The sequence below is a fragment of the Salvelinus namaycush genome, unplaced genomic scaffold, assembly GCF_016432855.1.
Source record: "Salvelinus namaycush isolate Seneca unplaced genomic scaffold, SaNama_1.0 Scaffold342, whole genome shotgun sequence".
In the NCBI taxonomy this organism is placed as follows: domain Eukaryota; kingdom Metazoa; phylum Chordata; class Actinopteri; order Salmoniformes; family Salmonidae; genus Salvelinus; species Salvelinus namaycush.
In genome coordinates, this window is record NW_024060364.1 from 111,118 (window position 1) to 124,470 (window position 13,353).

At 41.6% G+C, this 13,353-nt stretch overlaps 1 protein-coding gene across 1 annotated transcript; it reads left to right on the forward strand.

The window, feature by feature from the left end:
• The first annotated feature begins 6,266 nt into the window (after positions 1–6,266).
• Positions 6,267–9,096, forward strand: LOC120040332 (L-rhamnose-binding lectin CSL3-like). The gene is made up of 8 exons (XM_038985522.1): positions 6,267–6,297; positions 6,607–6,642; positions 6,723–6,767; positions 6,924–7,059; positions 7,165–7,283; positions 8,625–8,669; positions 8,780–8,915; positions 8,991–9,096. Exons 1-8 carry the CDS (start codon positions 6,267–6,269, stop codon positions 9,094–9,096), a joined length of 654 nt encoding a protein of 217 aa, XP_038841450.1.
• The last annotated feature ends 4,257 nt before the right edge of the window (positions 9,097–13,353 follow it).

Below are 13,353 nucleotides of genomic sequence, written 5' to 3' on the forward strand. Positions count from 1 at the left end.
GTCCTCAAATGAAACTGGTATACATTCCTATTTTTGCTATTTTTATTCCGCTGCAAGTTTTGATCCTTTAAATTGGGCAGACAGACCACTTCCCTACCTCCTTCTGCTGCCACCTGCCTCCATTTTTGGTGTAATGCTGTAATCAATTGGTTATAATCTTGGACTGAGCAGACCTTTCCATATATTTCTGATAACTCTATAAAAGACAACTCACCCATTCCAATTTACAATATCATTTAATAACAAAATACTTTTTCCAAACTGTTTCCCATAAATACAGGTATTTTATCAACCAGCACATTTAAATTCAGCATTAATATTTGTTCTATCTTTTCAGGTGGATGACATATAAATTGTAGCCAGCTCTGCAATGCTTGTTTGAAAAAGAGAGATACTTAGAAAAAGGTATCATTTGCAATCAATCAAAAATGAGACATCGAAATCTGTACACAGGCAAAAGCGCTATTTAAACAGTGGATTAACTTTTCTTAGTATTTTACTTGAGAACCATTTAGGGTTCAAATAAATCTTTTGACTAAGTGAAGATTTTAGAGATGTTTAGTGCTTTTATATTTAATAATCTCACAACACCCAATTCATATTCATTATATAGCCAGCTAGGCCTGCATACCACCCATCATCCCGCTGCTGGTTTGCTTCTGAAGCTAAGCAGGGTTGGTCCTGGTAAGTCCCTGGATGGGAGAACAGATGCTTCTGCAAGTGGTGTTGGAGGGTCAGTAGGAGGCACCCTTTCCTCTTGTCTAAAACATATGACCAAAGGCAGTAGGGTGCTGTCTTTTGGATGGGACGTTACATGGGTGTCCTGACTCTCCGTGGTCACTAAAGATCCCATGGTACTGATCGCAAGAGTAGGGGTGTTAACCACAGTATCCTGGCTAAATTCCCAATCTGTCCTTCATACCATGGCCACCTAATCATCCCCGGTTTAGAATTGGCTCATTCATCCCCCCTCTTCTCCCCTGTAACTATTCCCCAGGTTGTTGCTGTAAATGAGTATGTGTTCTCAGACAACGTACCTGTTTAAATACAAATGGATAAATATAGATAGGCACACTGTATCTTGTCTGGTTTAGCGTCCCAGATTAAGCTGTCTGTTTTCTGTTTAAAATAGTGTCTGTGAGTTTAACCTCTTGACGCTAGGGGTCAGATTATTATATTTTTTTTTTAAATAACATTCCCAAGGTAAACGGACTATTTCTCAGGTCCAGATCGTAGAATATGCATATAATTTACAGATTAGGATAGAAAACACTCCACAGTTTCCAAAACTGTCAAAATATTGTCTGTGAGTATAACAAAACTGATTCTGCAGGCAAAACCTGAGAAAGTCTAACCTGGAAGTGATTTTTTTATTTTTTATCTGTGTTTCCTGGCCCATCTTTCTTCCATTTAACCTGTTTGGGCTGCAGGGGCAGTATTGAGTAGCCGGATAAAAGGTGCCCATTTCAAACGGCCTCGTACTCAATTCTTGCTCGTACAATATGCATATTATTATTACTATTGGATAGAAAACACTCTCTAGTTTCTAAAACCGTTTGAATTATATCTGTGAGTAAAACAGAACTCCCTTTGCAGCAAACTTCCTGACAGGAAGTGGAAAATCTGAAATCGATGCTCTGTTCTAGGGCCTGCCTATAAAGTTCCTTGATATTTATTAGAATAGATGCACTTCATACGTCTTCCACTAGATGTCGACAGGCAGTGCGAGAAGAAATGGAGTGTGTAACTTGATCTGGTGTCGAATAAAAGCTTTCGGCATGACGTGTCACCAGTTTCCTGTTTTCTGGAGATCGCGTGAAGGGACCTGGATTTGCCTTCTGATTAGCTGTCGTTATGGACGACTAATATCTCCGGCTTTGATTTTATTTGATACATGTGACAATATCATCGTAAAGTATGTTTTTTCAATATAGTTTTATTAGATTATTGAAATTTTTTCGGGACGTTAGGCGTGTTGCGTTGTGTGCCTTTGTTCAGGAAGGAGAGCTTAGCGCTACTTTGCTAGCTTTCCGTGCTAATTGACTGGAGAAGAGGACATTCTAAATCCAAACAACGATTGTTCCCGACAAAGGACCCCTTGTACAACATTCTGATGAAAGATCGTCAAAAGTAGGACCCATTTTATGATGCTATTTCATATATCTGTCGAACATGTTGTACTAGTCGTTTGCGCCCAGAGTTTGGGCACGCTCTCGCCATAACGTAAACTGCATATCGTAATGAAGTTATTTTTAGAATTCTAACACGGCGATTGCATTAAGAACTAGTGTATCTATCATTTCCTATACAACATGTATTTTTAGTAACGTTTATGTATAGTTATTTGGTCAGAATAGTTTGAGTGTCATAAAAATATCTGCACATTCTGGGAAAAAGATGCTACGTTAGCACAATGTATAACCACTGATTTCAGCTCTAAATATGCAAATTTTCGAACAAAACATAAGTGTATGTATAACCTGATGTTATAGGACTGTCATCTGATGAAGGTTTATGAAGGTTAGTGAAAATTAATATCTTTTGCTGGTTTATTCCCTATCGCTAACGTGCCTATTGCTATCGCTAACGTGCCTTGATGAATGAATGCGGTAGTGTGGTAGGCTATTGTAGTAAGCTAATATAATGCTATATTGTGTTTTCGCTGTAAAACACTTAAAAAATCGGAAATATTGGCTGGATTCACAAGATGTTTGTCTTTAATTTGCTGTACACCATCGATTTTTCATAAATGTTTTATGATGAGTATTTACGTATTTGACGTTGGTGTCTGTAATTACTCTGGCTGCTTCGGTCCTATTTGTGACGGTAGCTGTGATGTTAGCTGCAATGTAAAACTGATTTATACCTCAAATATGCACATTTTTCGAACAAAACATAGATTTATTGTATAACATGTTATAAGACTGTCATCTGATGAAGTTGTTTCTTGGTTAGTTTGGTTGGTTCTTGGTTAGTTAGGTTGGCTTTGTGCATGCTACCTGTGCTGTGAAAAATGTCTGTCCTTTTTTGTATTTGGTGATGAGCTAACATAAATATATGTGGTGTTTTCGCTGTAAAACATTTTAAAAATCGGACATGTTGACTGGATTCACAAGATGTGTATCTTTCATTTGCTGTATTGGACTTGTTAATGTGTGAAAGTTAAATATTTCTAAAAAATATCTTTTGAATTTCGCGCTCTGCCTTTTCAGTGGAATGTGAGAGGAGTTTCCGCTAGCGGAACGCCAGAGCCAGACAGGTTAATAATGTTTACAGTAGAGTACCTGTACTGGGGATCTGTGGTCAATAAACTGCCTTCAAGCGCAGCGGTCTTCCTTCACAGGAGTGGCAAATGGGATCATATAAATGCACAAAATCACTCGGACCAGCCTTTCCGGACCGTGGCGGTGAAGCCTGATAAGTGCAACACCCAAAGGGCTCGCACTTTGAAGGGCTAGGCACCTGTCCAGCAGCCCTGAGAATCAACAGTTGAGAGGAAGAGGACATACGCTCAGCCACCAGAACAACACATTATGGGGATCTAACCATAGAGAATGATAGTCACAGTATATCATCTTTATATGTGTCCCAATATGGTGTCCGTGAGCCCACGGGCAGCTCCATTCCAATCAAATAACAAATGTAATTACATTAGAGACAATCGAGACGATATTCATTTTATTAAATTAGACAATTTTCTTCTATAATTTCTATGAGTTGGCAAAGACACTAAAAGGATGCACAGCGCAACAGAGTGTTTTGTTTGAAAAGGGACTGTATGAAGCCAAATCTGGCAATTTACTGCCACCAACAGTTATCTTCTTATGGATAGGGGGCAGCATTTTCACGTTTGGATGAAAAGCGTGCCCAGAGTAAACTGCCTCCTACTGAGTCCCAGATGTTAATATATGCATATTATTAGTAGTATTGGATAGAAAACACTCTGAAGATTCTAAATCTGTTTGAATGATGTCTGTGAGTATAACAGAACTCATATGGCAGGCAAAAACCTGAGAAAGAAATCCAACCAGGAAGTGGGGAATCTGAGGTTTGTAGTTTTTCAACTCAGCCCCAATTGAATAAACAGCGGGATATGGGTCATATTGCACTTCCTAAGGCTTCCACTAGATGTCAACAGTCGTTAGAACGTTGTTTCATGCTTCTACTGTGAAGGGGGGCTGAATGGGAGGGGAATGAGTCAGAGGTCTACCAGCAGCCTCGGTCTCATGATGCGCGGTCATGAGAAAGTTACCTCTCGTTCCATTGCTTTTCTACAGACAAATTAATTCTCCGGTTGGGACATTATTGAACATCTATGATAAAAACATCATAAAGATTGATTCTATACATCGTTTGATTTGTTTCTATGACCAGTAATATAACTTTTTGGAATTTTCGTCCGACATTTCCGCTGGACTTGCCCGCGCCTCGTGAGTTTCGATTTGTTTACTAAACGCCCTAACAAAAGGAGGAATTTGGACATAAATGATGGACTTTATGGAACAAATCAAACATTTATTGTCGAACTGGGATTCCTGGGAATGCATTCTGACGAAGATCATCAAAGGTAAGTGAATATTTATAATGCTATTTCTGACTTATGTTGACTCCATCATGGCGGATATCTTCTTGGGTTGTGAATGTCTCTGAGAGCCGTACTCAGATTATTGCATGGTTTGCTTCTTCCGTAAAGTTTTTGGAAATCTGACACAGCGGTTGCATTAAGGAGAAGTATATCTTTAAATCTGTGAATTACACTTGTATCTTTTATTAATGTTTATTATGAGTTTTTCTGTGATTTGATGTGGCTCTGTGCAAATTCACGGGATGTTTTGGAGGCAAAGCCAAATGTAAACTGAGATTTTTGGATATAAATATGAACTTGATCGAACAAAACATACATGTATTGTGTAACATGTTGTCCCGGGAGTGTCATCTGATGAAGAATATCAAAGGTTAGTGATTCATTTGATCAATATTTCTGCTTTTTGTGACTTCTCTCTTTGCTTGGAAAATCGCTGTCTGCTTTCTGTGACTAGTTAATGACCTAACATAATGATATGCTCTGCTTTCGCAGAAAAGCTTTTTGAAATCGGACACTGTAGTTGGTTTAACGAGAATTTTATCTTTAAAATTGTGCCTAATACTTGTATGTTTGAGAAAATTGAATTATGAGATTTCTGTTGATTGAATTTGGCGCACTCAATTTCATTGGCTGCTGGCGAGGGAGACAGGTTATGCTGTGTTTGCACAAGAGTATAATTAATTGACTGATCCCTCCTGATTGAATCATTAAACATTTTGTTATCTGTTATTTTACCAGGTAAATTGACTGAGAACACATTCTAATTTACAACAATGACCTGGGGAATAGTTACAGGGGAGAGGAGGGGGATGAATGAGTCAATCGTAAACTGGGGATTATTAGGTGACCGTGATGGTTTGGGTGCCAGATTGGGAATTTAGTAGGGACACCGGGGTTAACACCTCTACTCTTACGATAAGTGCCATGGGATCTTTAATGACCTCAGAGAGTGAGGACACCCATTTAACATCCCATCCAAATGACAGCACCCTACACAGAGCAGTGTCCCAATCACAGCCCTGGGGCATGTTCTAGACCAGAGGAAAGAGTGCCTCCTACTGCCCCTCCAACACCACTTCCAGCAGCATCTGGTCTACCATCCAGGGACTGACATGGACCAATCCTGCTTAGCTTCAGAAGCAAGCCAGCAGTGGTATGCAGGGTGGTATGCTGCTGGCAATGTATAAAGAATAATGGGGAAATTAATAATGGGGTGCATTCAGAAGGATGCAACATTTTGGAAGGTTATAAACAAATATGCTGTGTTTAACAAATATGTCTCTCCGAGATGTAGAATAAAGAAATACATTGTCTCTAATCATGAAATGTATATCTGCAATGCTCAAAGGTTTTGCGACTGAATGTGGCCCGTGTGATTCTTCCTTAACAAAGATCCCCACCTACATGACTACTTTAAAATGTTGGAAGCCCTCAATGGCAATGTTCATGTCAAAATGGATTTTATCCACCTAGAGTCCTCTATCTAACTCCATGAGACTGACTCAATAGCCAGGTATAGACCAGCAAATGCCGGCCCCTATTTGCAATGAGGTGCACCTGGAGACAAAGAGATACACCTGGGTTAATTAAGACATGTCACATAACATAAATACCAGGTGTATTGGGTCTTGTTATCATCAGTTGCATTTTCTCTGTTACTACCACTCCTGTACCTGGAATCATGCGCATGTTCAGACTGACGGTGGTCACATGTGAGTATACAAAATCTGTATCTGATGCAGATTAGAATTTAAATATAGACGATCAAATGTTAGTAATAGAAGAATGTCATATGATTTGAGGGACATTCAGTTCCTATTGGGCAAAAAAGTATTCAAAACAAAGTCATATAACAAATGTCACATTTTGTGCCTGGAATAAGAGACCAAATGCTCAACTTGACTATAATACACTTAGTATAACTGAAATGTATTAGTATAGAGACCAATGCTGAATTCTAGCTTCATGGTCCAAGTGCATATGTTGTGAGATGTTGCTGAACTAGCTGTGTGATGTTACAGTGCTGGCTGCAGCTTGCTGTACACTAACGGATGGAGGTACTGTATGTAATAATGATGATACTACTTAACCAAGCTAATGTGAGTGATGTGTAATTCCTGTTTATTTGTCCTGGCAGCAATTAGCATCACGTGTGAAGGCTCTGATGCTTTACTGCAATGTGGTAAGCTAGTCAACCCTACAGTATACTCACCGACCACCTATGATAGTTTCTACTGTAGATTAGGGTCACTAGCCCACACCATAGAGACCCAGACTTGGCTCTCCTTTGTCCCTCACCTTTCTCCTTTTCATTGTCTCTCTTCCCCATCTCCCTCAGATGGAGGTAAGATTCAAATCAAGCGTGCCAACTATGGTCGTCGTCAACACGATGTGTGTTCCATTGGGCGCCCCGATAACCAACTCACCGACACCAACTGCCTCAGCCAATCCACCACCAGCAAGATGGCAGAAAGGTACTGGAACCTGTGCTGTTTACCTGTAGGAACTCCTTGACTAGTGTTAACCAGCAAGATGGCAGAAAGGAACTCATGACCTCTACCTGTCTTTGAAACACACAGATGCGGTGGGAAGAGCGAGTGTGTTGTGCCGGCATCCAATTTCGTTTTTGGAGACCCCTGTGTCGGGACTTACAAGTACCTGGACATCAAATACTCCTGTGTCCAACAGCAAGAAACAAGTCAGTCTCTCAATGTGTGCTAATAACACTTAGTGGTGGGCACCAATATACAGAATTAGATTCAACGTACTATCGGTATGACTGTGGCATGTTGGGATATTGTTTAATACTCCTACCCACTTTACTCTTTTGTAAAAGAGTGCACTCTGCTGATAGCTAGAAAAGGAATAGAATGGGTTGGTTCCCCTATGGTACCAGCTTGCTAACTACGTTTTATTAAATGCAGTCTTATGGCCACAACGTTTCATACGTGCATGGGTTTCTCAACGTGTAAACCACCCTCACCTGCTAACTAACCCTAGCTAGCCAACAAGCTGTGGTTATTGAAAAATGTAGCCGGCAACAACTTTAGTTAGCGTAGCCTATAGGGAGGTCAGGGACCTGGAAGTGTGGTGCCAAGATGACAAAGGAACTGATTATGGACTACAGGAAACGGAGGGCCGAGCCCCTCCCAACCAGGAGGCTAGAAATATTTGGTATCAGCCCTCCGATCCTCAATTCTACAGCTGCACCATTGAGAGCTTTTTGACTGGCTGCATCACCACTAGGTATGGCATCTGACTGCAAGGTGCTACAGAGGGTAGTGTGTACGGCCCAGTACATCACTCAGGCTGGGCTCCCTGCCATCAGGATCTCGACACCACGTGTGTCTGAAGGCCCTACATACAGACTCGAGCCACCCAAGTCATACTGGCCTCTGATACTCCATAACAAATGGTACGGGTGCACCAAGTCTGGAACCAACAGGACCCTGAATGGCTTCTACTTCCCCCAAGCCATAAAACTGCTGAATGACTACCCCGACCATCTGCATTGACCCTTTTTGCAGTAACCTTTTCGACTTGTCTCATATGCTTCTGCACCTTGTTATATGTACATATCTCGCTCAATTAGCTAGCAAGAACATGGAAGGGAAGTGTCTCAAGCTTATTTGATGGTTGTGCACACTTAATCTGGTTTACCACTGAATATGTTTCAGTGAACGGTAACTAGCTAGTGCAATTCCTACTGATTTGTAGGGTTTATAGCTAATCTGACAGATGGCACAAACGGCATAGAAATACAGATTTGGTGTAGCGGGTCGCCCTGCTTCACCTTCTTGGGTATAGCCAGCCAGTTTGCTTAATTAAAATGTTAGCATTTTGAGAACTGTTCATAAGGAAGTGAAACTACAAGGTAACTGTGGAAGATGACGAGCCTAACTTTTTATACTTTAGTTCATGCCAACATGTTTAAAATGCACCTGAAATCAACATTCCCTATTAGTGCCCATCACTAACATTTCACCAGGCTAATGTGTGTCTTAATTTGTGTGGTGTAACTCCTGTGTTGTCCTTGCAGTAAGCAGCATCATATGTGAAGGCTCTGATTCTCAACTACTATGTGGTAAGCTGGTCAACACTACCGTACGGTGTATTCATGTGGTGATGTATGTTAGTCACTAACCCACACAAACACCCAGATTTGGTAATCCTTTTCTTCGTTCTCTTCCTCAGATCGTGGTGAGATCCATATTCAGCGTGCCAACTATGGTCGTCGTCAACACGATGTGTGTTCCATTGGGCGCCCACATAAACAACTCAAAAACACCAACTGCCTCAGCCCATCCACCACCAGGACAATGGCAGAAAGGTACTGAAACCTTTAGTGTGCATTTACCTGTAGGCACTCATTGGCTGTGATGTTAACCTCTACCTGTTTACACAGGTGTGACGGAGAGCGCCAGTGTATCGTCAAGGTATCCAACTCCGTGTTCGGCGACCCCTGTGTCGGAACCTATAAGTACTTGGATGTGGCTTACACCTGTTACTGAATGTGAGTGTTGTATATGTTCATGCACACATGACTGGGAACTAGAATGCTGGTACTGATGGTTTGTCTTGCAGGATATCTTCCTGGGGAACCTGAAGATGCACAAGGCTTCTGGGATATCTTCATCAGGTCGTGCTGTTTTCAATCAACTTCAATGACCATTGTTAACCTGTATTTTGTGTGTAAGCATTTCTTAAACAATTTCTGAACTGTCAGCCCAGCCTCACATTCAATTCGCGCATATATGTACAAAATGTATTTCAGCAGATTTCGTGCGTTTTTGTGCATTTTTGGGGTGGTTCAATTCGTTTGAAAATACACGAATTTCTGTGCTACTTAATTTGTGCGAAAATACACGAATTTCTGTGCTACTTAATTCGTGCGAAAAGACACGAATTTAACCAGTAGGCGACACACAAGCCGTTGCAACAACCGTAGACGCGATCGACTGTATTTATTTATTTTACGTTATGAATATATAGGTATTTTGTCTTTTTTTTAACCATAAGAGGTTATATATATATATATATATTGTCTTTATTTAATCCCTATTAAAACATTGTGGTTTTATGCCTATGTACTGTTTTCGATTTTTCTCAACAGACTTTTCAGGATAGAATGAATGTAAGCAATGCATGATGGTTAATGGTGTTTTATTCGGTTGTAGTTCCATGTATTTCTTAAAAAATAAACGTGTAAACCATTTTTATTGAACAGAATGTAACTGAAAATACAATGGCAGCCTTGCCATTGTCCATCAATAACAAAACATTTTTTTTTTCATAACATTTGGGGAAACGTATGCAGTCATTGTAGTCTTACATTTTGTTGGCCAACCAAAATTACCAAAACGTTAACCCGTAATAAGGCTAGGGTGGCTGAGTGTAAATACATGGCTCTGAGTGTAAGCACCTTTTCACTAGAAACGTTCTTGTGTTCAAATTACCGTCAGTGCGAAATAGCTGGAAAGCTTTCGTATTTCCACTTGGCTGCACCTACGGTTACGATAACGATAAATCAAGTGCAATACCTGCGTCGACCTGTGTCGAGCAGCTAAACACCGGAAAGCTTCTAGCCTACCGGAAAGTTACAAGAAGAACAAGAATAGTTACCTCATCCGGTCATGTGACACTCTGGATGCCCCCTAAAAGCAATTTCAACCGTTTTGAAAAATGACGCCTGGTAACCCAAAAAAAATACCAGGTGCATGAAGTTTGGACTTAGAATATTTTTTTGAAAACCTCCATAAATCACTCAGGCCATTGACTCGAAGAAAAAACACAAAATATTTTCCAGAAGAAAAACAGAATATTTTTTGAAAACCTCCATAAATCACTCAGGCCAGCACCCATTGATTTGGGGCGGTAGTATAGCGCTCCCAGAGCGGGTATGGAAGTCTGGATCCCCCCTAAAAGCATTTAAGGCTCTGTGTGTCTTTAAGCACCATACTTTTTCACTCCATCCTTGCTGTGTGTGTGTGTGTGTGTGTGAGAGCTTTTCTTTGACATCTGTTTAGCGAAATTACTGATTTACAGTTCATGAGGGTTGACCGATTCACACATTTAAAGTTTTGGAAAGATCTGACTTTTTTAAACCTTCGAAACAGCACCTATGACCCCATTTTAAGGCACTTCCGGTTGGCACAGGAAGCTATAAGTAAATACATATCCTGATCGGGGTATGCTTTTACAGAATCCTGAGTTTTAAGTCTATACGTTAAGAACTGACTGATTTACACAGGGTTGAATGCACTATATATCACAAACTGCTGGTTGGGTATGGCAAAACACTTTTGGGGTGATTTTATCACTTCCGGTTGCTCCAGGAAGCTTAGAATCAACACAGGTAGACCTCATAGTGGCTTGATGGATTGTCATTGAAGACAGGTTCATAAGAAATTCATAACCCACATAGGCTTCAGGTTGAATTTAGGGGTGCAGGCAATGTGTTCCTATGGGGTGAGATGTCATTGTAAACTGTTTGATGTAAACACCTTTTAACTGTTAAGGGTTAATGCCACACGGTCAATGTTAGGCTTGCACAGAGACCTTAGGAACGTTCCTGAGGTCAAATTGTGCTTCTGAACCTTAACAGTTCTCTCTCTGTCTCCCAAAAGCAAAAGACTTGAAATGTAGGTCAAGGGTCATCTTCTTGTCACTGTCGCTGCGCTCAGACCGAGCAAGCTACGGTCAAGCGGGGCATCTCGTTTGAACTCGGCACGGCTATGGTGATGTCATTTTTAGTGGTGATTTCAGAATGCTATTTTGGTGGTTTTTCACTGTTGAAACATATTGCAAATGCACAAAAGTCAACTAGCAAGTCAGTGTCCATCAGCCAATTAGATATTTTCAGACACCAAACTGATACCATCTGACTCCAAACTCACTTTTTCCAACTCGTTTAGAAAGCCAACTATCACATATTTCAGAGCAGGCCCAAAATTCACAGCGCCTTCCATTTAAACCATAATAAAACAAAATAATACGTAGTTATGTTCTAGCTGCGGGTCCAGTTTTCACATTATGTTTAGCCCTATGTGAGGCGACCTCGAATCCCAAGTTTCGGCTCGATAGGTCATTCGGTGCCCGAGCAAACCTTAATTGGTGCTGAAATTTCCACTTTTTTTCCATGCCTTGCTACGGGGTCCTTGAATGAGCTATCGGACAGAAATGTCGGGTCCGTCTCTATGGGCCGAGCCGGTTTCAATGCACCTAGTCTTGCCAACTCTGGGACTTTTCTAAATGTCACAATTTTGTAATGCTCAAATGAATTGAAGTCAATGCAAATGCACCGAGGCTTTTTATCGGTCCGAGAACCTTCTAGAGCCACATAACTCACCGTGTTTAATCGACCTGAGCTCTAGAACAGGTTTGTAAAGTTTCAGAACTCTAGGTCTGACGGTTCTTTAAAAGTTCAAACAAAGTAACTATTGCAGGCACTGTCTGCCTCTAAGCCCCTCAGTGTGTCACTCCATCCTTTCTGTGTGGGTGTGTAAATTTTTCCTTGAAATCTGATGGGATGAATGACTGATTTACAGTTCATGAGGGTTGCCTATTCACATATATTAAGTTTTGGAAAGATTTGACTTTTTAACCCTTCGAAACAGCCCTTTTGACACACAATTATAGCACTTCCGGTTGGCACAGGAAGCTGAAAGTAAACAACATATCCTCATTGGAGTGGGCTTTTACAGAATCCTGAGTTTTAAGTCTATACGTTAAGAACTCACTGATTTTACATAGGGTTGAATGCACTATTTCTCTCAAACTGCAGGTTGGGTATGGCAAACACTTTTAGGGTGATTAACCACTTCCGGTTGCTCCAGGAAGCTTAGAATCGACACAGGTAGACCTCATAGTGGCCTGATGGATTGTCATCGAAGGACAGGTTCATAAGGCATTATTAACCCACATAGGCTTCAGATGAATTAGGGGAGCAGGCAATGTATTCCTATGGGGAGACATGTCATTGTAAACTGTTTGATGTAAACACCTTCTTTTAACTATTAAGGGTTAATGCCACACGGTCAATGTTAGGCTTGCACAGATCGGGAGGACCTTAGGAACGTTCCTGAGGTCAAATTGTGCTTCTAACCTTAACGGTTCTCTCTCTGTCTCCCAAAGCAAAAAATATGAAATTGAGGTCAAAGGGTCATTTGGGTCCTTCTTCTTGTCCCTGTCGCTGCACTCAGACCGAGCTAGCTACGGTCAAGCGGGGCATCTCGTTGAACTCGGCACGGCCTGGAGATAATGGCAATGCCATTGCAGGCTTTGTTGTGTCTTTAAGCACCGTTACTTTTTCACTCCATCCTTTTATCCCCTTTTCTTCGTGGTATCCAATCGCTAGTAATTACTATCTTGTCTCATCGCTACAACTCCCGTATGGGCTCAGGAGAGACGAAGGTCGAAAGCCACGCGTCCTCCGAAGCACAACCCAACCAAGCCGCACTGTTCTTAACACAGCGCGCCTCCAACCCGGAAGCCTAGCCGCACCAATGTGTCGGAGGAAACACCGTGCACATGGCCCCCTTGGCTAGCGCGCACTGCCCCCGGCCCGCCACAGGAGTCGCTGGAGCGCGATGAGACAAGGATATCCCTACCGGCCAAACCCTCCCTAACCCGGACGACGCTAAGCCAACGGACCTCCCGGTCGCGGCCGGCTGCGGCAGAGCCTGGGCGCGAACCCAGAGACTCTGGTGGCGCAGCTAGCACTGCGATGCAGTGGCAGAGCTTCGAGACCCACTTAAAAATGTTCGTCT